At 44.0% G+C, this 25,494-nt stretch overlaps 1 protein-coding gene across 6 annotated transcripts in view; it reads right to left on the bottom strand.

Moving 5' to 3' along the window:
• PKNOX2 (PBX/knotted 1 homeobox 2) overlaps positions 1-25,494 on the bottom strand; it is an 86,516-nt gene that overhangs the window by 2,267 nt on the left and 58,755 nt on the right. For all 6 annotated transcript variants that reach the window (XM_035555847.2, XM_035555848.2, XM_050715061.1 and 3 more), the window contains 8 exons: positions 20,168-20,307; positions 15,560-15,731; positions 12,308-12,496; positions 5,947-6,079; positions 5,775-5,872; positions 4,013-4,132; positions 1,812-1,888; positions 1,214-1,392 (listed from right to left, as the gene is read on the bottom strand). In XM_035555847.2, the coding sequence (XP_035411740.1) occupies positions 1,214-1,392; positions 1,812-1,888; positions 4,013-4,132; positions 5,775-5,872; positions 5,947-6,079; positions 12,308-12,496; positions 15,560-15,731; positions 20,168-20,307 (1,108 nt within the window). The remainder of the gene's footprint in view (positions 1-1,213; positions 1,393-1,811; positions 1,889-4,012; positions 4,133-5,774; positions 5,873-5,946; positions 6,080-12,307; positions 12,497-15,559; positions 15,732-20,167; positions 20,308-25,494) is intronic.

Raw genomic sequence — 25,494 nt, 5'->3', positions numbered from 1 at the left:
GGGCCCCTCACTACAAGAAGGACATCGAGGGCCTGGAGCATGTCCAGAGCAGGGCTACGAAGCTGGTGAAGCGCCTGGAACACAAGTCCTGTGAGGAGCGACTGAGGGAACTGGGGTTGTTTAGTCTGGAAAAGAGAAGGCTCAGGGGAGACCGTATTGCTCTCTACAACTACCTGAAAGGAAGGTGTGGGGAGCTGGGGGTCAGCCTCTTTTCACAGGTAACTAGTGATAGGACTAGAGGGAATGGCCTCAAGTTGCGCCAGGGGAGGTTTAGATTGGAAATTAGGAGACATTTCTTAGAAAGAGTAGTCAGGCATTGGGACAGGTTGCCCAGGGAGGTGGTGGAGTCACCATCCCTGGGGATGTTTAAGGAAAGGTTGTACCTGGTGCTTAGGGACATAGTTTAGAGGGCAATATTGGTAGTAGGGTGATAGTTGGACCAGATGATCTTGGAAGTCTTTTCCAACCTTAATGATTCTATGATTCTTTCTTTTCATCTTCTGTCATCATCTTTTTTCTTTGGCTCATGGCATCATAGAATCATGGAATGGGTTGGGTTGAAAGAGACCTCAAAGACCGTCCAGTTGCAACTCCCCTGCCATGAGCAGGGACACCTCCCACCAGACCAGGTTGCCCAAAGCCCCATCCAGCCTGGCCTTGAACACTCCCAGGGATGGGGCATCCCCAGCTACTCTGGGAAACCCGTGACAGTGCCTCACCACCCTCTCAGTGAAGAATTTCATCTTCTCATCTCTTCTTCTCACTTCATTTTCTCTTCATTTCCACCTTTCCTTACCTTCTCTTTTCTCATCTTCTCTGGTCTCATCTCTGCTCTCTTTCTTTTCATCTTCTCTACTCATTTCTCCTTTCCTTCATCTTCTCTTTTCCTCATTTTATCTTCTTGTCTCGTCTCGTCTCCTCTCCTCTCTGTGCACCTCAGGAATACCCCAGCTGATGTCCCCATAGCAGGTCACCCCGAAGGCCATTCCCATGCCCAGGTGATGGCAGTGCCTGGCACATGGGGACCATGACACTGCTGTAGCAGTGGCACCATTGTCAGTGCACCTGTGATGGCCAGCTGCAAGGACTTTCTTGCATGGGCCATACCTTCAACATGTTTTTCCTTTAATCTTTAATTACCAACATCAGGCCCTAATTTAACATGCAGCCACCCCATCCAGGAGGAACAGGGGCCATCAGGATTTGTCCTTACCATCAGGATTTGTCCCCGAATTGCCACCCTGCTGCTGCAGGACTCCAGCAGCGATGGAGTTGGGCCAGAACCGCTGGGTGGGCCGGTGCTGAGATTTGATTTTCTTGGCTTTGGGGGCTGGGTCTGGGTTGCTGGCATCGAGCATGGGTTGTAGGATGCGCCGCCTGGCGTTGATGAACCTTTCCCAGGAAGACAGTGGCCATTAAAGTAAATAACAGTTGTTATAACAATTTTGAGTAGAAACTATAACAACAATGAATTGCACTATAAAACCCTTTCATAAGAGGCTGCTTGGTCCAGAAAGCTGTTTTTTCCCAAGCCATCCACCCTGTTTCATTTGTCTGTGGCATGTTAGGCCATTGTCCTAATTTTTCCAGCTATTAATTGTAGGAGGGAAAATACCGGCTGCTGTATATTGTGCTTGCCAGGAGAGGGCACTGAGATATTGCAGATGAATATTGCAGCCCATACCCGCAGTGCTGCCCGAAAGTCAGCCTTAACCAACCATGTTACCCCCACAAATACATTAAAAAGAGTCAAAATAGCTTGAAATCTCCAAAACCAGTGGGACAACAGTGCAGGCCACCACCGTGCTCACCAGTTGTTGACTTGCAAGAGGGTCAGGTTGGTTTGGGCGGCGATTTGCCTCTTCTCGTCCTCTGTGGGGTAGGGGTGCTGGAAAAAAAGAGATGGGCAGCAAAATGGCATCCTTGTGTGCAAAGTGGCAGCCCCAAGTAGGGAAAAAAAAAAAAAGGCACTTAATCCCCTCCCCCCAAGTTTGGTGGCTTCTTGAACTTGCAAGATTGAAGGCACCACTGTTTCCCCAGTATCCTTAAGGCTCTTTTCCAAGGCTTTTCCTTGAAGGAAAAGGAGTACTTTTGCTAGTTTTAGTGATTTCACCACTGTCTTACAGTTGTTGGTAAGTTTGAGATTTGGGCTTTAAAACCTGTGGTTACCGACAGGGCTCCATGTCTGGTGCAATTGCTGTGCTGAAAACCACCCTGAAATATCTGCACTGGGATGCTACTAGCATTCAGAATTTCAACATCCTCCCCCATCTCCCAACTGTGCTAAAATCCTCCTTTCCAAACCCTAAAATTAATCAAGCCAGCCCCACATGACATTTTTTGGAGCCCCAAGCCAGCATTGTAAGGAGGGATATTTCCCAACATGGCTTTTCCATCTGTTTGCCCCCAAAATGGTGTGATTTCCTTCAGAAAGACACCCTAAATTATGTGGGAGACTGCCATCTCACCAGGGCGTAACGGATGCCAAAATGAAAAAAAGCAATAGCTCTTTATTTGCAAAAGCATCCCTAAAAAGTACCAACTCAGCCAAGTGCTCCCAGAGCTGGTTGCGTTTGGGATTTCCCAGGGGTGTTTCACTGTTCCTGGTGCCATTTCCTGTGGTGTTGTCATCCATTCCAGCACTTTCAGCATATTATTTCCAGCATTTCTTCCTCCTGCTGGTTCTACAAAATTCCCAAACCCAACAGAATGATGAGTGTCTTGCTAATAGGTTACAAACCACATCATTTATGATGCTGGTGCCCTTGGGGTAAGTAGATGGGATATACAGAAAGATGCAGTGCCTTGTGCCAACTATCCTCATCATCCCAAGTGGTCAAAAATTGCCTGGTAAAATGGTTTGTGGGAAAATTTGCAAAACGGCTTTTAGTCCTTCTGCACCAGGGAACTTCATGAAAGGGCTTTGAGAAATGAGTGATCATGAAGGAATTTAGGATGGAGTAATCCCATCAGGAAGCTGAAGCATCGTCTGGCCAGCTACTGTCCCAGTAGCAGAAGAATTTCTTTTAACTTTTTGATCCAACTTTTGAAATGTCCATCCACGGGCATGTCTCTTAAAATTAAATTGCTCTTCAGCTTCTGGTCTTCTAAGTCTTTTTTATGCTTGCAAATCTGCAGTTCAGCCCTCCAAAGCACAGGAGATGCAGCCGAACACAGCAATGCCCTTGTCCTCAAAGCAATAAATCCAAAATTTCCCATAAAAAAGGCTGGGAAGTTTCCATGCTGCTCCATGTCATGAGTCACCTTCAAGACAGGTTTTTCCCCAAGGTGCTCCTTGGGGCTATCTTCCATCTTGCCATTTCCTGGGGGGACTCACCCACCAACCCAGACACCATCTTGTAACTCTTTGCAATTGACATCCAAATAATTTCTTGGCCCAATTACGCAGGAAAAAAAAGATTTAATTTTAGCTTTTTGCCCCTTTTCCAGCCCATGGGTGGGCAAGCAGTCTCCTTGCATGAAAATATCCTGGTTGCATCCTCTGAGGTCCCTCCATGTAGGTACATGTCCACCCACCAACAACCCCCAAAATGGGTCGATTTTCTAATTTTGCATTTTGGTCAGTCGCCACGGTGCCACAATGATATCTGCAAGGGCAGCTGTTGCAGCCAGCCCCCTTTGGCTTGCTAGAAAAGTGTATTTTGGAACTGTTAATTGTACAAAATGTTCATTCACCCATCTGCAAAAATCATGTATTTGGGCTTTTTCCCCCTTTGGTTTTGTTTGCTTTTCCATGCAAAGCGTTAAGGCATAAAAAGCATATTTTTGCTCCTGTGGTGAAAACACTCATGCCCCAAATACTCCCCAAATATAAGCAAAGCCACTTTGTGCCTCCAAATACCCTAAGTTGAGACAAATCACCACCACAATTTGTTCATTTTGTTTGTTTGTTTGCTTTTCTTTTCTTTCCAGCTTGCAAAGCAGCCTTTCCCCACCTCATGCAGTCACCCTGGTATGCCCTACAGGGCATTCCAGTGGCTGTGGTGCTCACCATGAGGTGCTGGAAGAGCCAGGAGCGCATGATGTTGGTGGCGTGTTTGGGCAAGACGCCCCGCTTGTTCTTGGACTTCTTGTCCTCGCCATCAAGGAGCGAGGTGAGATCCAGGTTCACCTGCCATGGAGAGGAACAGGGAGAAATACAGATGAAAATGGTGATCAAGAACCCTAACAGTGAGCACAACCAGCCCAAAATGGGAATGTGGTGAGTACAAAAAAACAAACCATGGTGAGAAACTCCCCAAACTTATCTGTTACTCAAAATTTCCATTAAATTCCATTTTCCACCAGGATCTCTATTTGCCCATTTAACACCTCCATTTATTTTTTCACCCAGTGCCATTTGCCAATGTTTTGCAATGGGCAGTTGGCCTTTTCCCAACAATGTGGCACCAGCTAGGGACCATGGGGCAATGCCACAACCACCTGCAATGTGCAATTAAGGAGGACACTTCAAACAAACAAACAAAACAAAAGAATAAAAAAGGAGACAACTTTCTAAACTTTTTTTTCCAGCACAAGATAAAAACCCTGGGATACATTAACCCCTTGATCCTCACGCCTCTTATTCCCATTATGAGGACAAACATGCTCATTGCATGAAAATGTGTTATTTTTAAAAGTAAAAATAAAAATAAATACATTGGGAAGCTGCAAGAAAAGTTTTAATGAGGTCATGGGGAAAGAACTGAAATCACAGTGCTAAGATAAAAAGGTTTTTTTTTTTCCCCAGCTCTTAATCAAAACACTTCTCCTGGATGAATTAAACATCAGACAGGCAGGTCCCTGTGATTCCCCTGGGCTCCAGATGAATAAATCACGCCAGCGGCGCAGGAAGAGCATCCGGAGGTGCTTGTCTGGGCCTTTCTCCCTGCCCCAATATTCCCCACGCGTGTGTTTTTCATACCTCAGAGAGCTTCTCTGCAAGATCCAAACCAGTGACAGTGAAATATTAAAGAAAGAAACAGGAAAAAAGGCCTTGCAGGCATTAAAACCTACTGGGGAGGTGGATTTCTTTTTTTTTTTTTTTTCCACATGCATTTATTTCTGATAGCATTAGCGGGCTCCTACAATTGCGTTGCAGGAAAAATGTACACGGGGGGATCTTTGCCAGTCTTCCCCCAGGGAACAGTGTGGCAGAGACTGATGTATTTTTGCCTAAATTCCTGAGAAATTACAGGGGGTTTTAAGAGATTGTAGATGGCGCAGTCTTTGTGGTGCAGACAGCAAGTTGTCCTTCTACTCCAGATCATTGCCTTATTGAGAGACAGCAGGGAAACCCTGCATGGCTAATCAAACAAGGAGTAATAATAGAGCAAATGCCTAAAAAATACCCCAAATCCATTAAGTGACGATAAGAAAGGGAAAAAAGGAGCCTTTCCATTGCTGTATGGAACAGATGATGCAGGTGATCTGCCAAGATCATTGCTACATTTTGGTGGATCATTTTGGTGCAGGTCTTTTACACTACACAAAAATCCCCTATGAGAAATCACTGCAATTCTCCTCAACCTGGGTTAAGAAAGGGCTTGTACAGGGATGGAAATAAAAGCAGAGAACCCACAAAAAAGCTTGATGCATGCAGCAGAAGGACTGGATCACCCTTCCTTGCTCATGATTTGTTTGGGATACTCCAAGGGTTGAACCCTTTGGAATTTGGGGAGATTTTATTCCTTCCCCCCCCCGCCAAGTCTCAGCAGTGCAAATCGCTGTGAAAAATGGGTAAATCAATGGAACTGGCATGGGGGTGGCCGTACCTGGGCATTGGGGATCTGCAGGGCTCCGGGGGCGATGGCTTGGGTGAGGACCTGGCCCTGCGACGTCACCATTGTCACGGGCTGGTACAGGGCTCCACCTGCGGAAGAGAGGGCTCGTGGGGGTGCCGCAACCCCCCCAGCCGGCCCCTGCTGTGCTCCCCGCTGGCCCTACCTGGCACGGCGGGCGACCCGCTCCCAGCGCCCATGGCCAGGTTGCCCGGGGGCAGCGTGGCTGCGGGCACCACAATGCCTGGCGGGGGGTTGGACGCGGCCGGCAGTGCCGTGGGTGAGCTCTGCAGCATCTCCTGCGAAAAGAGGGAAGACATAAATTGTGCATGCAGTAAGGGTTTTGGTTTTTCCTCCCTGACTTTTTTACAGGCAAAAGTGCAGGAGGAAGGGGGCTTTCCTTTTGTCGCAGCTGGAAAGAAAAAAAGACAGAAAAATAAGGAATGGCATTTTGCAAAGCTCTTGCTTCATGTCTAACCAACCCCACCCTCTTTGTGCAGCCACTATTTCCAGTAAGAAAAACAGTGCACACTAGATGATGAGAAGCAATTTCTCCCACTGTCATCTTCTTTTTACAAATGTCTTTATTTTTTTGTCCTTTGGCTGGAATTGGATGAAGCAGCTTTTCCTAAATGCCAGGGCAAGCACCACAGAGAGCTCAGAAAAGAAGTTAAACTTTCAAAAAAAGCATGTAAACAGCATAGGTCTCCAATAAGAGCACCAGAAAATAACAATCAGCAGTTTCCCCTTGCCAGAATAATAATAATAAAGTGAAAATAATAATAATATGCCTCATTTGACATAATTCTTTGTAGCCTTAAGCTAACTTTCTGCAAAAATGGGCATTTCTTCCCTTGGTACTGTAATGTCAGTAGGAACCCCAGCTCCAGCATGGCTTTCACCTGTGAGCTGCAATTGGAATAAGCATAAATTGGTTATCTGAGTATTTAATGAAACACTTTGGGGAGGAAAGGGTGCCACAATGGGAGGATATGAGGGAATACAAGGCGAAGTACCACAGCCTCCTGGAAATGCAAGATTTTTTTGTGTTATGCCATTAATATTGATAAAATCATCCTTTCAAAATAAGCCTGAGACAGCTATATATCTATAATTTGCCCAGCTGTAGTTGAGATAAAACTGCATTCATTTTTTTTTTCAGAAAAGTAGGATCTTTTCTCCCCCTTTTTGACCCATTTTCCTATTCTGTCTCACTTCTCTGTTGTCCTACTGTTTCTCAACTGTTGAACAAAATACCAACGGAAGGGATTTTCTATCTTCTTATTTAAACTTCCCCCCATTTTGATGCTTTTCTTCAAGAAACCTATTTCTTGGTCTAAGAAAAGAGGATTTCTCCGGACTATTGATGTGCAAGAACACTGACAACGCAAACATGGTGGGATCAGAAAAAGCCATAGACCCTCTCTTTCTAGCAATAAAATGATGGAGATGATAATTTGAACACACAGATCAATTAATTTTTTTGCACGGTCCTTTTTCACTTTTCCCCAAGTTATCACTGATGACATCATGATGACATCACCAACACTATGTTTTTCTTCCTTCTTTTCCTGTTTCAGCTATCATGCTACTGCAGTGCCCCAAAATAATTGTTGCAAAGGAGACCACTTTTTGGCATGACAGGTCATCATGCAATTAAAAAGGTTTTCCCTGCTTAAATATTTATTTATGCTGAATAATCCCACAAAGTCACCCTCTCTGCCAGTACATAGATAGTGCTTTTCATCAGCATGGGGCACATTTCATCTTGTTTTGCTTTTTTTTCCCCATGAAAATTTTCTGAATAAACTCTGATTCTCCTGCATACTTTTGCTGTTAAAATCCCCTGCTCCAATTTTCCCTCCAATTTTGCCATCAAACTTACTGTCCTCTGCAAGCCCAAAACAATATAAACACTGTCTCCATAGTGTGTTGTTTTTATCCTCTGCATTGACAATTTGAACACTATTTACCTGGAAACTGTGCTGCAACAGCTGCGGGACAATGAATTTTTGCTTTGAATCCCAGACATTCCTTGTAACTAGTAGCTAAACTAATAAAAAGACTGCAAATAGGACCATAAAATACTTGTGATTTTTTTATATCCTTTCCCCAGTTCCAGAGGAATTTGGAAAAAGAAGGGCTGCCTAACATACAGAAAGCGAAAACCAGTCAGTTTTGATGCACTGTGATGAGGTTTTTGGTAAGTAGCCGTCCAACGAACATGATGGAAGTAGTCATATAAAACAAAATGGGCTCCTTGGAGCGCCTCAAGAAGCGGTCAGATACAGCAAGGGGTGACTGGAGACTTGGATCAGCCTGGGGACATCCAGAGCTCCTCTCCTGGAATTGCATTGGGAAGAAATAATTCAGGATAGCTGAAAGTGGGAACGAGAAACTACCAACTCCAGACATAATGGTCATAGCCATTTTCAGCAGCATTTTATGATGACAAAAATTGCATTTTTCCCTCCCTGGAAAGATATTTTGGTGGTGTAAAGGAGAGTTGTCCCAAAATACTAGCTCAGTTGTGTCCAGAAATGAATACTAGGAATTATTAGAAAAATAATGAGAGAATTTCATGGTGTTTCTACATCAGCACTGTAAAACCAAGGGTACCCAATGGAAGTGGAGGCTCTGCCTTAAAATAAATATAGATATCTCCAAGAAAATTTTAAATATCTATTTCACATACTAATTGCATTGGATTGCAATTGTTCAGCCAAATTACATTATGCTCATTATTTTGTTGTACTGGAAAATGTTTTATATTTCAGGACTTAGAGAAGTTGGAATGTTTCTGGCAATTTTCGCACTTGAGTGTAAAAAAATGCATCACTAGGTGTCTCTGCAGATACATCTTGACACCAACCTTCTATAACTCTACAGCAAAACATGCTTTCTCCAAATTAAAAGTACTTTAACGAGGAAACAGACCTGGTACATATTGCATTGAACAACAAAAAAAGCCTCTTTCTCACAACAAGGCAAGTGTCAAAGGCCAAGTGCCCAAGAGTAAGTGCACTTGCACGGCTGTCCTACTGCTTGTGCTTCATGATATGGCAATTTATTTTCGGGTGGCACACATGCATAAAAGTTTTTTTCCCCTCCTAAATTTGTGAAATTTATTTGTTCTTGAGTTGAACTGGGGAAAACCTGGATTAGTTGGAGAAAAAGACACCTACAAGTCTGCCAAGGGAGAGTTGGTCAAACTCAAACACAGGAAATATAGGGCTTTATCAAGGACGAATGGGTGGATGGAGGGGGATAAAAATATGTTGGTTTTAAATAACTGTGAAATCAAGGCATGTCCACCTGGCAAAACTTGGATAAAATAAGGCCTATACAGAAAAAACTTCACTGAGTCAGGGCAATCCAACCACCAGTCTCCAATCATCAGCAAAGTTGAGGAGGAAGACAAGAAGAAATGCCATCCTGGCAATGCCCATACAAATGCTGCTAATCTGCTGCAATTCTCACTTAAAACAGGGACTGAAAACCAGAAGATGTAATCGAAATTAAACCTCTTTGGTGGTGCTTTGGTTCCCAATGTGATTGGTTTTGCAGTGTATTTTTTCTTGTAAGCAAATGAGAAAGCAATGGAGTAAATGGGGTAAAAAATATCATCAAGTTACCAAAGGTTTGGGGAAGGCTCACTGCACAGGAAAAAACTTTTCACCTGAAGTTGGTCAGTGCCAAGAGTCACCTACAAACTGACATGAGAAGATTTCAGCAACAGAGGAAACACCTCTGTTTGCACAATTTACAAATCACGCACCTGTCCAGGTTTTCTCTCATCTTCTCATCACCTTCTGGCATTTTTGCATTTCCAGCAATTCTTGAATTTTTCATATTAGAAAGCCCACATAAAGCCAAGCCGTGAGCTCTTGTTTTCAGAGACAACAGGAAAATCCAATAGTGAGTTTTCCACAGTGGCATTTTGACGGTTCTGTCTGCCGTTTTCTCAGTTTCAGTTGACATCCTTGTTATGGCATATGCATCATTTTTTAAGCAGACTGTCATGTGGTCAAAAACTTTGCACAAGCTTTCACGACTCACCTGGTGTATCCCCTCACAAAATGACTGATGTCCCTCCCATGCTCTGAGAAAACCTATTTTCTGAGAAACCTCATCAATTAATCACATTTCCGTTATTTGGATTAAAAAAAAAATCCTAAATTAGTAGCTGCTTAGGTGTTTTACCTACCTTTGGTGTGAGATTAATAGAACAATAATTAGCAAAATCATCCCACTTGCCATCTTTTAAATACAGATCCCACAGTTCTTCAGTTCTCAAGAGTATCCCCAACTCTTAAGACCTAGCTGATGGACAAAAAGTCACAGAATCATCCAGGTTGGAAGAGATCTCCAAGATCACCTAGTCCAACCTCTGACCTAACACTAACAAGTCAAAGTGTGTCCACTGTTGTTTTTCTAAGCTTTAAAAATGCTCAATTCAAGTACACTCAATGAGCTGAAGCACTCAGGCACTTGACGTTGCTGAGTTGGGTAATCGGAAAAAAATTGCCTTTATGTCGACACTGGAATGTCATCCTCATCCAGTGACCAGATGAGATGGTGCCTCCTTCTGGGCTGTCACCATGAATATTTCAGCTGCTGTTGCCCACTGAAAATCCTTTCGTCCTTGAGCCAGTGTGACAATCCTGCAGCGTTTTCCCTCCAGTTGTTTTTTTTCCTGGGTGAGTTCCCATTTATTTAGCAACTGCCTCCAAAGCCTCACTTGAGTTTCTCAACTTTCCTGTCCTGCCTGGAAGGGAAATGGGGGTAGCTCCAGCATTGCAGAAATCCGAGGTGCGCAGCACCTCTACATGGGCCTGATTATTTTCCAGACTTGTGCTAATTTTCTGATATGATCCCCACCTCTTTGTGAGGCACTAAATCCTCATTACTTTTCCTGACCGATGCATTCTAATTAGATCAACACTTAAAAAAAAAAAAAGAAAGAGAGGAAAAAAAATTCACAATAGCCACAGGACGGCTTTCCATCTCATTAACTCCCTCACTTATTATTTTCATGAAAATTACTGATAAAAACCGTGCATCTCCATTTGCTGGGACCGGGAGCTTCGTCGGCTCATATCTAACATCTCTCTCATCACCCGGGATGCGAGCTGTTGCCATGGCAATGCACAATAATAGAAACTAATAAATTACAAACGAGATGCTCGTTGAGCAATTATTGTTCTCTTTTATGCAAGTGTCTTGCTAATTTTGATCATAGGGAATGCTACCATAAAGCAGTGAAGGGATAATAAGTCCATTTCTAGAGATTATTAGAAAATAGAGAGAAGCTGGTTTTTTAGATCAATGATTAAGTGGTTTGGTGCTCTCAGGAAACCCAAATAAGAAATAAAACTTTTCCATGTTTTCCTTCCCTGTGCTGGGGAAACAAAGTGGCCCCGAGTGTCACACCAGGAGTTTTGATCTGTGCAGTACTTGGAGCTAAGCAGCTAAAAATTACTATTTTTTTTTCCTTTCCACCACCTTCAAAGTGCCTTGAAAATCCATAAAAAGCCTCTGGCATCTGCCTCCCTTGGGGGAATAGTGCCAAGAGGTGCCTGGCAACCTTCTGGCTAATTTTGAGTTGGCTACCGTTATTTCTGGGGGGATTGTGCAACCCCAAGTGTCATTTTCCCACCAAAAAAAAAATCAGTATCGGAAAGAGATAAATACCCAAGCAATGCGCGATTTTTCTTCCAAATATTAAGGTAAAATCCCCTGTGTTGTCCCTAAAGCCACCAAGGTGGTGGCTTTTTTCAGTTTGGCTATTTCAGTTGATATTTCTGCAGTTCTTGTGCATCTCCTTGTACTTTCCCACTGTGCTTGAGGCACCAGCTGTTTTCTCCTCCAGGCTAAAACTCAAATTATACAAAAAAAATACCAGGGTGTGAACCTTGATCATGCTGAGCGTGGACTGCAGGGAGTGCTGGAGCAGCAAAGCAAAAAAGGGTCACTCGAGACCCAAAATCTGTTGAGCTACCTTGAAATGAAGATGACGATGCGGAGTGAGGAAGTGGCAGAGAAAACTGAGGTGGTTCTGTCCCTCCCACCAACAACTGTATTTTTCATGAAACACTTGCAAAGCACAAATGCAAATTTCTTGTCCATTTGCCCATGTGTTTGCACGGCTTCTGCATTTCCCTCCCTGTGCATGTTGTTGCTGCGGCAATAGGAGTTTAAGCAGAAGTCCTCGCATTGCAACAGGAGCTGCAAGCATTGGGGCTGCAGCCAAATCCAAACACACACACACATACATGCACACAAAAAGGCCATGAGAAAAATCCACCACAAAACTATATAAGAAAAAAAAGTAAAAAAAAATCTTCACAATTTTTTCATGATATGAGCAAGATACCTTTTTTAAAAATGATTTTCCTCAGGTTGGGATGGATTTTAACAAACTTCCTGGAGCCCACGGGAGCTGCAGAGCAATCCCCAAACCTCATGTGACTCGCATGTTGGCCAACGTGCAACGATGGCGATTGCAGGCGATTTTAAGGCGTTACCTGAGGGTGGAGGCTGATGGAGGAGGGGTTGGGGGAGTAGGGCCCCCCCAGGTCGTTCCTGAGTAGGTTGTCACTGTGCATCTTGGTTTTGAGGCAGGTGATGTAGCGGTTGCAAAAGTCCTTGCACAACTCGTTGACCTTCTCCAGCTCCAGAAGGTGGATGCGCAGCACCTGGATTGCCTTCACCATCTGCGCACGGGCACAATGGCAGAGTTTAAAGCATCTCCTTTCTCAACAAACCAAAAAAAGCCAAAAAGATCAATATTCTCACCCGAAGTCCATCCCAGAGCCCATCCCTCTTCACTGCTGCATTTCTTTTCCCTCCACACCCCTGCTATCTCTGCGATCCCAAGAGGTGAAAATTCACAAAAATTACCATTGCCTTCAAGAGAATTTCTCCCAATGCCCAAAAAAAGTCTGATGCAAAGCCCTGGATGTAGGAACATGTTTGGTTATTCTCCAGAGGCCACTTTTTCTAACAAGATTATGGGGCTGCAGCACTGCCGTAAGCTGTTGCTGGTGCAAAGCCTGGGCCTCATTAAAACGTACCCCATAAACGTTAAAAAATTTACACATGAAACATTCCTCTTGCCAAGCTGAAACCTTAAGTTTTACAGCCGCTGTTTGAAATCTTGCATAATATATAAAATTTCAGCTATTCACTCCGGGGCAATAAATCCAGTTTTATGTAACAAAGAGTCTTTGCATTTCAAAGGGTGTTTTTAACTTGCAAATTTTAGTGGTCATCTTTACAAACTGTGAGTCGCCGAGTTTGGGAAACATCCCGAAAAATCCAGGGCCAAACTCAGCAGCTCCATGATGGAGAAAGCCAATTTTTGGTTTGCAAACAAACTTCTGGTGTGGCCAGAAATTTTCCCTTTTTTATGCTTTTTCTGTGTTTTTGCCCTCCTCTGTACTTGGCACAGGTTAAGTGCAAGGTGGAGGCGTCGCGCCCCAGCTCTCTGCATCCTCCCGGGGCTCATGGCCATGAAAGTCAATATTCAAGGGCACAGGCAAGAAGACCTGACACATATATGTATAAAAAATAAATCTCTCAATTATCTCAGCTCATTTGCTTAGGGTCTCATTTTATGTCCCTGCTCCGCTGCGCCGTATATCTGTCCGGATAAAGAGTTACAGTCCGACGGCGTACGTGCGCGGGGTTGTAAAAAATACAGATGCTGAATTAATTGACTGTGTGGCACTCGGCAGCTGATTGAGTTGATAATGGTGAGATCTGACCTTTTTCTAATTTCTAATTATGTGCATCTCGGCAGCGAGGAATACATGACTCTTATTCTAATGATAGCTAATGCCGCTGGCCTTTTCATCCCCACTTTGCCACCACTGATTTCCAGGGAATCAATGGCGTTAAAAAAAATACAAAAAAAAATGACGATGCAAACAGATTTTGGATGGGAAAAAGCCCGGCAAGAGTGTTGCCTCAGGAACAGGTGGAAATGTTGAGTTTTGAGCACTGCAAGACGTTTTCATCTGAAATCCCCTCCAATCGGTGCTTCCCACCAACAGAAGTGGTCCTTCCTTAGCATCCCCATCCACCTCTGCCTTGCTGGAGGCCACGTGCACTTAGGGATTTGGATGGCTTTGGAAAAGTGCGGGGACTGGGTCAGAATATATATATATAATTTACATACATGTCCTAGAAACAAGGCAAATGTACATATATGCACATGTACATATATGCACATATATGTGCACATGAATATAGACATATCCAGTGCTGCAAGACATACATGGGATTGGTGCAGAATTGCCACAGGCAAATTGCACCACAGCAGCAAGAGCTGCTCCCAAATGAAACATTTATGACCCCAAACCCATCACTTGTGTGTTGTTTTTTTTTTATTAAAAGAAGCCATCTCTGTGGACTCATCTCCCACACTGACCGTTTGCTAGAGATGTTTCAGCCTGATACATGTGGGAATAGGTTTTCCTTCCTCATAAATTTTAATTTTGTTTAGCTCCAGCTGGCTCCAACTCTGTCACTCTCCTTTTGCTAGATCATTGCACCCATTTTTATCTAATTTAATTTGATTTTCTTTTTTGGTGCACCTCAACATTTGATGCATGTTCATCCCCAGGATCTACATCAGAACAATCCAAAATGTTGCTTTTTTTGTCACTTGTCCCAGAGCAGTTTCTTTTCTTGTCTGTAAGACATGACAAAATGAGCTCAGTAATCTGCAAACAGAACTTGGCACATCCCATAATTTTTGGAGGGGCTAAGCCAGTCTGGAGTTAGGGATCTCACAAAGCTCTCCTCCATGAGCTGAAATTTGGCCCAAAAGACGCAGTATTTTAATCCATTTTGAAAATACTTTATTTTAGGAAAGCACTTGTTTTGGATGTGCATTGCTTGTTCTTCTTTCCCTTGTGCCAGGTCATCAGACAAACTGCTTGTGAATTGCATGATTTTGCTTCTTTTCTGGTGGAAATCCCTCTGCAATGGGTCCCAGGGGCCATGCCATCCCCCAGAGAAGGAGTTTTGCTCTTTGCATCATCTCAGGTGGGTGAAATTTCTTTTTGACCATAAAACCTGTTTGCGGAGCACTGGGTGAGAGTGATAGGACAGTGCTGTGATCATGCCCACCCACACGCCTGCCATGGAGACCACGTATGGAGGCTTCCCGGAGAAAGTAATAGGATTTGGGGATGTACCCTAAGTCCCTGCAAGAGAAAAGCTCCATCCCAAGCACAGTCTTCTCAGGAAATGTTTCTGGTAGGAAATGTAGATTGCTACTGTGGGGAAAGTACCAAAAACAGCCCAAAGTGGCCCAAACCTTTGATGTGCATCTCCTTTTCTGGAAAAAAAACTCTTATTTTGCCCTGCTTGTTGAACAAGAGCTGCTCATGAGTGAGCTGAGGTGGTGACAGACAAGAAGGTAGATGGTATCACACGCTACACCAAAAAGAGTGATTCCTGCAAAGACCGCTGGTTTAGGGGCACAAACCAGCCATCAAGCTTGGCTGTTTCCAGATGCGTTGCTTCTGTGGTATCTGTGCAAGAAAACTAGTCAAAAATTGGGCTGGAGTTTGTTCTTGCAGAGGATTTTATAGAGAAAGTCTCAGAGAAGGTCTTGGAGGAAAATCTCTCAGGGTCTATGGAGAACATTGCCAAGGTGGCCACTGCTACAATCGGATCCCCAAGTTGTTAGGCCCCAGTGACACGTTCCTCATCCCTACCCCCTCCTCAGCCCCCCAGGCCATACACCAAGCCCCAGCCCCCTCTACCAAGTTGTCCAGCTCGGGGTCATCACTGAAGAAGGGCTTGTGCTCCTGCTCCTGCTGGTGGACAAAGTTCTCGATGTCAACGTCAAAGCTGGCCGAGGTGATGCACTCAGAGCCCTGTGTCGCCTGCTCACACTTCTCAAAGAGCAGCGTTAGCAGCGGGAACAACGGGTGCCTGTGAAGGACAGAGAAGATCCCCCCATAATGTCAACTTCTTTTAGGTCCCCCATCTGCTTTTACCCCACACCACCTATCTGTTCCCTCCCAGCCTGTAAGAGCCTGGTATTGCAAACCTCCCTCCCAAGCCAACACTGACTGTGGTCCCTCTAGACCTTTTACAAAAATAAAAATAAAAATTAAAAATTGCAAAATGCACCATCTTCTCCTCTAGGTATGGCTTCTCCTGACATCTTGGTGCTTCACAGCATTGCACCAGAGTCATTTGTTTCAGAATCGTTTTGCAATGGGCAAAAAGCTTTGGCTTTGGGGCAGTTGTCGGCACTGCCTGCCATCCCGATGTCTTCGTGCTTCAGGAATTGACATCTGCACTGGGATCCAGGCCAACAGGCACTCAAAAATATGGGTCAGTTGGAGATGATGGGCAGGGAAGGGCTGGCATTTCTACACACCCATGACGTCCGTTTATGCCACAGATACCGCTCGCTTCTGCTGCATGGGTTGCTACCCCATTGAGAGGGCTCTCTTCTCCTTCTTCAAGCACATTCGTGTCTGCACACAAAGGAGGAGTTGGGCCAAGTCCCTCTTCCTTCTCAACACAAGACCCCCTTCAAAAACAGGCTTGCCTTCCTGTTTGTGAATCCACAATTAGCTCTAACAATGACACTAAATCGATGCAATATAAAATGCAAATATATGTGCTACACCAAAACACGTGGCAAAGCAGGTGATGAAGACCAGGAGTTAGTGCCGCTCTCAGGGAGCCCCTCCAGTGGTGCAATTTTAAAACTATGGAAGTATTTGAGGCAACTTTCAGGAGAGAAAGGCAAAAGGCTGCTGCAGGGGTTGTTCCTCCTGTGCGCAGCAAGGACACCCCAGTTATCCCAGTGCAGCAGGGTTTGCCTCCTGGTCTCACCTCCTTCAGAAAAGTACTCTGGGGGTGCCTCTAATACATACAGCTCTACAAAGCGCTGGGGAAAAAAGCAATTTTGGCCCAAAGGAGAGATGATTACCGCTCAATTCTGGGCTTCCTGCAGGTCTCTTCCAAACCAGAGTCAGGCGAAGGGGTTAAACCCCTCGGCTAAGTCTTCATTTGCAACTGCTAATACTGCAGCATATTATGGTCTAATCTGGCCTGATCCCGGTTTAATGCAAGATTTGCCAAGGCTGGAGAGGATGGGGAGGGTCTGGGGGGGGAATAATTCCATAATTTCAGCCACCCCGCTGGGGCTTAGCTGAGGGATATGAACAGCAAATTCCAAGCCGTGGTATGAATTATTGGCCTTATGAACCCATGGCTCGCAGCAGATGCCATTTCAAAAACCAATGAGGAAGCAAAGGCATGAACCCACCCTGCGCTAGTGAGTGAAATTATTGTGCTGTTTTTTTTTTTGGTGGGGGAGTTGCATTTTGTAGCCCCTTTGCTTTGAGGATCTGCAGGTACCAAGAGGGATTAAAGCCATCACCAGCATCCCTGTACTCTTCTGTATTAATGATTGACCTTCACAAATTTCTTGCAGTGCTGGCAAGATGGGGAGGCAATGTGGCTGAGGGTATGATGGTTTGATTTTATCTGGAAAATAAAAAAAAATAATAAATAAATAAATAAAATAAATACAAAATAAAATAATAAAATACAAAAAAAAAATAAAATAAAACAAAATAAAACAAAACAAAACAAAATAAAATAAAATATAAAATAAAATATAAAATAAAATAAAATAAAATAAAATAAAATAAAATAAAATAAAATAAAATAATAAAATAAAACAAAGGTGGAAATGCAAAACCCCCAGGGGCAGGTTAAGGGAGAGCATGAAGGCCCCTTTTTGAACAGTGTTGAGGAGCAGTGAAATTTGGATTTCTGCCATGAGCTGGGTGCTAAATTGTTGCAAATTCTTTTTCCTTTTGCATGAAAAAAAAATGCACTTTTCTGCATTTCTAGCCTTCCTGTGGCTGCCAAATGTAGGGGAATGGTATGGGCACTGTGAGGCTTTGGCATTTTACATCTGGATCCCACCCTCACTGTGAAATATGGGATGGATATCCAGGATGTATGGGGAAACAGGGGTATTCTCCACACCACAGATGTTATGGAGGCAGAGATTCAGCCCTGTGGAACTGGGAAGAGTTTGGGGGTAGAAACACCTGCTTTGGCAGAATCTGCTTTTGCAAAAATCCGTTTTTTTGAGGGGCAATCCTCTGGATCTGGCCCCAAATGAGGTCTGTACTCAGCTCAGCTGCCTGCCTTCCCACCCCATTTGTGCCCACCCCAAGCCGAGAGGGAATAAAAGTAGAAGAGCTTGTTCCGCAGTGGCACCGAGCAAATAAAAGGGCTGAACCGGCCTGACATTTTCCTGCAGGAGAGAGGTCGTTCGCAGCCACTAATAAAAAGGATTTGACACGGGCTAATAAAGAGAAATGAATTCCTCTAATGGCCTAATTTCGCACATTCAGCAGGGTGCTGCCTGCGAGCTGGCAGCAGGGCTGCAACACAGGCACAGGGAGGGCAGCACAGCACAACATGCACTCGTATTCTTTCCCCCAGCGCCAAAATTCATTTTCTTTTTCTCCAAAAAAAAGAAACAGGCTGCAAAGAAGCATGGACTTGTCCTGCTTGGAAATCCAGCGCACAGAGCTCACAAGGGCAGTTTTCAGTGCTCATTTCTTTGGGGCATCATCTTCTGTTTGTCCAAAACCTGAAGTGATGCTGCTGGGGACCAGCCCCCACAAAGATGCTCGGCTGTCACCACACAAAGCAGGGAGGGGGTGGATTAGTTTTCCTTTTTTTTTTTTTCTTTTTTTTTCTTTTCTTTTTTTTTTCTTTCTTTTTTTTTTTTAATGGGTGATAAGACTCCTGCTAGAGCATAAAACCTGGTGGTGACTTAGCGGCCACTCATCCATCGCCTTTTATATTTCCCGTTGCATTTTCCTGGCGATTTCCCTTCAGGTTGATTGACCAATGTGTACAGCCGTTGCCTTCTGCCTTTGTGTAATTACTGAAAATTAACAAAAATCCATTGCTTACGGTAGAGGATGCAGTACTGGGAGCGTGGCATGTAGCCAGCTGCTAAAACACCTATTTGATATCTAATTACATATACATACTCTACATGAAAACTGTATAGGTTAATATTCAGATTTTGCACAGGGCTGAAACCCCACAGGCCATGTATGCAGCAAAACCGGTTCATTCAGTGTTCTTTTATACAAAAAACATACTTCTGGGGCTAATTGTGGCTGGTACCAAAAAATGAGCACCTGGGTTTGGATGGCTGAGTCTACACATAGGACCAGCCAAGATGCCGCCTGCAATTTTGTCACCACTTTCCCATGTAGGAAATACACCCAAAATGGCATGTATGGCATTTTTGACCCATCAAATTAAGGCTGTTAAACCTCCAAAATATTTTTAAGTTTTGCAATAAAACCACACCCATGAATGCCGTGGAAATCCTTCCTTTAACCCAGCAGAAAGTCATTGCAGAGCTGCAAAAGAAAAAAGGTGTTTATTTCTTCACTGATCCCTTTCCCTTTCAGGGCCGTTTGGACTCACTATATGTGAATATTTGGAGGTGAAATATTTTAATTTCTTAACTTCCAATCTGCAGGTTTTGGCTCAGGAGTCCCCAGAACCTCCCACAGGGCCCATGTGGCTCCACGCATCCATGAACCATAGCCCTGGCTGTTAACTGGGGGTTACTCTTAACCTTAAGCCTTATATAAGCCTTATTATATTATAAGATTATACATTACTGTTATATAAGTACTGTATACGTTATAATATTGTAATTAATTACATATCATATATAATTACATTACTTATTATATTATTTGCATAATTATATTACTTAGTACAATTATCATACATTGCTGTATACATTATAGTATGATATATTATTATCCCCACAGTGACAAAAAAGCAGACTGGAGGGGCCAAGGCATAGCTGCCTGAGCACTGTATGGATGCACAAACTGCATGTTTCAGGTTAATGTCCGTCTTATCTCCTCCTGAGTGCTTTTTCTGCCTCAAATCGCAGAGCTTTGCAAAAAAACACCCGATTTGGGTTTTCTGGAGGTGAATATTTCTCAGGGGGGACAGGTGCTGCTGAACACAGGGGATCCCATAGTGCTGCAAAACTAGTTCCACAAAGAAGCTCCACCACTATGCAATATTATTGATAGCTATTATTGCTAAAAAGGAGCTAATTGCTAATGAACCCATTCCTGTGCATTAATTAATGTGTTTGAATATTAGCAGGTTAGTAATGCATTATAATAATTAATGCATCAGTGAGTTGCTGCATTACCCAATGCATTAAATCAATGCATTACTGACTCAAGGCATTCACGAGACTAAGGAATGCATTAATGAAATCATGCATTCAGTGATGCACTAATTAATTAATGCACACTGATGTCGGCTTGCATCACCTGTAGACGGCTCGCTTGTCGGCCTCCAGCTGCGCCTGGGGGTCACCAGCTGCAGTGGGCACGGGTGCGTTGGCGGCTGCTGGCGTGGTGGTGAGGTGCACAGGCTGTGCCTTGGTAGGCTGCTGGGCTGTGGCCGTCATCTGGGAAGGAAGGGAAGGAAGGGAAGGAAGGAGGGAAGGAGGGAAGGAAGGAAGGAGGGAAGGAAGGAAGGAAGGAGGGAAGGAAGGAAGGAGGGAGGGAGGGAAGGAAGGAAGGAAGGAAGGAAGGAAGGAAGGAAGGAAGGAAGGAAGAAGGAAAGAAACACAAAAATGGGGTTTATTGCACTTCTCCTGCTCACGTCGCCCAGCTTGAGCATCACTGAGTTTGGCAGCAGGATTAGCACTTATTCCACTTCATGGGGGAGATACAGTCAGACCTGCAAGGGAGAAAGCTTGATGTCTTCCTCAGTACACCATGAGCACAGCAGACACAGGGGTAATTTGTTAGGGGGAAATGCAGGTGCTCTGACCTCCTCTCCGCAGAAGCACTCAGAAGTCCCTGATTAAATCAGCTGCAACATTTGTCTTGTGACTGAACAGAGGCTGCTCAAAGCAAGAAGGTGTGATTCTCTAGACACACAGGCAGTCTGCTTTCTTCAAAAATTATGGGAGCCTCTTCTAACTCTCTGGTGTGCTGAGCCCAGGGATGAGTCATTTTAGCAAAGCAAGCAGCCAGACAGAAAAGCAACTTTTTTTTGGTTCAAATCACCTGCCTTTATTGCCGATGCAGCCCCAGAAGGCTGCTGGGATGGGACACACAATGCACCAGGGTTGAAAATCTACCATTAAAATTATGTCTGCTATGTAATAAATGGCTCTGCTAACTAATGACTTGCTTTTAAAAAGTGTGCAATTATTTTAGTTAAATAAATGTGAGTTTAATATGTGAGATGAGTCTGCACCAGCACACATGCAAATCACTTCACATCCTCCCAGCATCATCCCCAAAGCACTCCCAAAACATCCATGCCCATGTGCACAGGATGTGTTTCCTCATTTGCACATGCTTGTGCACACATTTAAGGGTAATTTCCACTTAAGCTTAACATTGCATTAGAGAAATCTGCATGGTTTCCTGCCAGACTGCAGATGGGTCTGACATACACCATGCAACATGTTGCTTTAACAGATTCGGTTTAAAAAAAAAAACAAAAAAAAAACTGGGGGAGAAGTTCAATCTCTTTGGGTTCAAATGCATCAGCACCCCCAACTCTCCAAACTTGTGCAGTTCTCAACTCAAAATCCCAGTGTAAAATTAATGCACAAAGTGGATGCTTTACCTGCTCTCATGCTGAAATTCTGTAAAAATTAGCATTTGCCCATTTTCCTCCATAAATCTTCTATCCTCCCCCAAGCTGGGTAGCAAAAAGAAGCCTCTGTGTCTTGCTAAATATTTTATATATGTATATAAAGACTTGTGTGTATATGTGCAGATGCCCACAGTTGTCTCCAGCAAAACTCACCCTTATAGTCAGGGTCTTGGCATGGAAAAGCAGATTTCTCACCTCGATTAAAAGCTGCATAAACCCACGTTGGGCCCAACCTGCGGCACCCATTGGTTCTAGAATGTTTGACTTTAATATCTCCTGCCTGACCTTTCACTGCTGCTACGGCTCTTGTTAACACTGTTATTGTTCATAACTCCAAAGTTTGGCTCCTGTAAAGTCGCCTAGCACCATTTAATTTCGAATGCTCCCAACACAGAAGTAAGCTGCTGGACTGCCTTGATTTCCCTCAGTCTTCTCTCCCGTGGGAGAATACATAGTTTTGGGCAAAAAAGTGGGGTTCACCCTATCAGTTTGGGTTTCTGTCTTCTTTTTTTCCCAATTTCTAACTAAAACCAAAATGCAAGTATTGCATTTGCACGGCACTCTGGCTGTGCCATTAAATACCTCCCCTTCCTCTTTTCTCATTTTTCCCTTTTTTCCTCCCTGCTAGCTCCACTGAGAATTACTTTACATTTTTTGGGGGGAAATGGCTTTTTTTTTCCTTTTCCCCTTTTTTACTTTAACATTCACTTACTGGGACGTAGAAGCCCATTTCGTGTCCTCGCCGGCAGTTGGAGCCCCAAAATCCTGCCAAGTTGGCTGTTTGCAGCTGAGTCTGCAACTAATTGGGCTATTACTCACAAAAAAGCCTCCTCTGCGGCTGTTTCGAAGCCATTACCTCACCTTGGACTAAAGAAAATAATCCCCGCGCCTAATGCAACCTCTGATGAACAGCCCGGCCGTGCCAAGTCGGCGGAAAAAAATAGGAGAGGTTGCTCCAATGCAAGTGTTTGCAGACGGATGGGGGTGCCGGGCAGGGAGGAAGCCAAAAATATGGCTGAAAGGGGCTTTACAGGGATAAGAAGGGAAGAAAAATGCAGCCGGTTTCCGTCCCAGGAGCATGAGCGTCTCCATGGTGGGAAAATGGGGAGAAAATGCAGGAAAACCTGGGAAAAAGGGTCTGGATTTAGGTAGAAGTGCAGGAAACAGAAAAAATGCAGATAGGGATGTCGTGCCTGCATTCTCTCCTCTGAGATGTCCTGCCCAGTAAATGCTCAAGTTTCCCACACAAGCTGCATCAGGGCAATTTTTTTTTCCCTCCAGAAAACAGCCGAAAATATGCACATGAGAGAAAAAAAATGTAAAATATCCCTGTGCTTTCGTAAGACTCCTGGTTAAAGCCAGGGGTGAATTCTGAGCTGAGGGAGCGTCAGGGATTTCTGCAGTATCACTTGCTGCATCACCTCCCAGTTATATTTGTATTTATATTATATTCCTCTTTTTTTGGTTCTTTAGGAAGAAAAAGCTTTGCCAGAACCAGTGGCTGCTCGCCTGGCTCCCTCTCGGTGATCCAGGGTGTCTCACAGGTAACTGCAGCAATCCCTTTTGCTTCACAGTTTTGAAAACTACCGTCAAAGTAGTCCTATAGTATTTCAAGTCCTGAAAGCAACCACGGTGAAAGTCTTCAGGTCAAGGCAACCTGCTAAATTAGCATTATTTACCTTATTCATCAGCATTTCACAGTGAAATTTCTCAGTGTAATTGCATGAAATCCATATGCCATTAATGCTGGTTCCGAGCCCAAAATGTGCCAAGGACACCGGTGTGTGTGTGCGTGTGTGAGGCTGATCCTAGGGAAAATCGACATCTCCACCCAATGTGTGTGTGTGTCACTGATCCTAGTGAAAAATTGACATCTCCACCCAATTTTTAAGCTGCAACAACAGTAGAGCTTCTGTTTTTGTCTGTGATATATCAGACACCATCCACAAAACACTTTTTCAGGGCAAGCCTTCTTTCATCAGTTTCTGTAATGAAAATGAGAATGTATTTTTAAAACAACCTCTTTTTGCTAGCTATATTTGTCCAGTTTTGACAATGAAATGGCTGATGACTTTCTGTTGTTTTTTCTTTTTAATTTATTATGGAAAACACACGGATTTTTATGCAGACTCCTTATTTCCAACAGGTAGAGTCACTTGGCGAGCGTGATCACGGTATAAATTACGCTCTGTGTTACATGCTGGTAGCAGAACCTGGTGATTATTACAGCATATTTTTCCTCTGAAAGGCAGCTTTTTCCATTACTTCTTCATTTTTGCACGTTTCCGACAGTGAGGTTGATTGCTTGCACGGCCTCTGCAGTAACAATATTAATGCAAAGCTCCCCCAAACCCATTTTTTAGTACTTTTCTCCCCAGGATGGTCCCCTTGGTGAGAGGCGCTTTGCAATGTTGGTTGTAGCTCTTGTAATTGATGGTTCAACTTGTTTTCTTATTTACCACTGACCTCCCCATCTCTGCCCCATCTTTGGGAAGAGGAATAAACATGCAATTTGCTTTTCCAAAACCAAGAAATACCAAATCCTTCCATTTTCAGGTGAAGACATCACAGCAGACACAGCATACAGGAAAAACAAAACAAAACAAAACAAAACAAACAAACAAAAAACAACACAAAGTGCTCTTCACAGCAGCATTTCCTCTAAATTCCCTAAAATGAAGAAAAAATGCTTGAGCAACCCCCTCAATAGGATAAAAAAGAAGGTGTTTGGATGGCAACAGTCCCAAAGGCCCCCAAATGCAACATTTTAAATGAAAATGGGGGTGCAGAAGGGACAGCGAAAGGTATAGGGGATGTCTCTGTAGGATGCCATGGAAAAGCTCGGCTATTTTAAAAGTCCCTTAAATTGCCCATTAGGACTAAATCGGTGTCCCTGCTCCCTGCTGCGTAAGCGAGAAAGGCACTGCATTTCGACAGAGAGGCACTAAAAAAATAGGAGAAAGTGGGAAAGAAAAAAAAAAAGAAGCTCCGAGCGGAGCAGTGGAGCGAGCAAATGATGACACAGAAGTTGGAGGAGCCATAAAAGCCCCACCGAGGCGTCATTTGCAAAAGTGACCTTTTCCCACCGAAGGAGACAAGCAGAAAGGAGGCCCGGGTGGCTTCGGGGGAGCGTAAAAGTCGCGGCAGGGCAGCAGTTTATTTATTTTACTTGCAGAGAACGGTCTCTATTTTTTTTCCTGGGGGGGATTTTCTGTTTTTGCAGCAACACCGGGATACAAATGGTGGAGAAACGCAGCAGGGCCAAGCTTTGCAGCAAATGCCCCTTTCAAAATGGGGAAAAAATAATGATTTCCCATAAAAGCCCTAAAAAACTGCCTTAAACATGGTGCCAGTTCAGTGCTTCATCCAGATCATTCACACTCAGTCTCCGCAGATGGTCACTGCACCCCAAATCAGAAATATGGATTTACCCCCCAAAAGTTTGAAGTAGGCTGTGAGGAGTGGGACCGTCCCCAAAATCTGACCTCAGTAAAGCCCAAATCCCCACATCCAGCACGTTGGGGTGCTCCGTCTGAGTTTCTCTTGGAACAAATTCCTGTTCTTATAATAACTAACTCTGTAATGACGCTTGGAGAGGAGGTTATTTGACCCCTTGGAGCAACATTGTAGATGAAGTCTTTTTTTCCCTGAGACGGATTGCCAAAAGTGCCGTAAAATCAATCAAAATGCCATTCAAATTGCCTCAAAAGACACTTTACTGCAAAATATCGACGCTGCACTGGGAGACTGGACTGGATGGGGGCACTCATTGCATCAACAGAGGCAAGACGCACACCCCAAGTATGCCACCAAGAAAACCCTGCAACCCCAAAATGAGCCAAAAATGGGGGAAACAACAACAACAAAAAACACAAGGGGGTTGTCCCCAGATCCTTTAATACTGCAACCTGGGATGCAGTGAGAGGGGTTTCATTTTTGCCAGTCTCCAAAACGAAGAGTTTGGGGTGAAATATTTTAT

Source organism: Cygnus atratus, chromosome 22, assembly GCF_013377495.2.
Source record: "Cygnus atratus isolate AKBS03 ecotype Queensland, Australia chromosome 22, CAtr_DNAZoo_HiC_assembly, whole genome shotgun sequence".
Taxonomy (NCBI): domain Eukaryota; kingdom Metazoa; phylum Chordata; class Aves; order Anseriformes; family Anatidae; genus Cygnus; species Cygnus atratus.
This window is presented reverse-complemented; position numbering and strand designations above follow the sequence as displayed.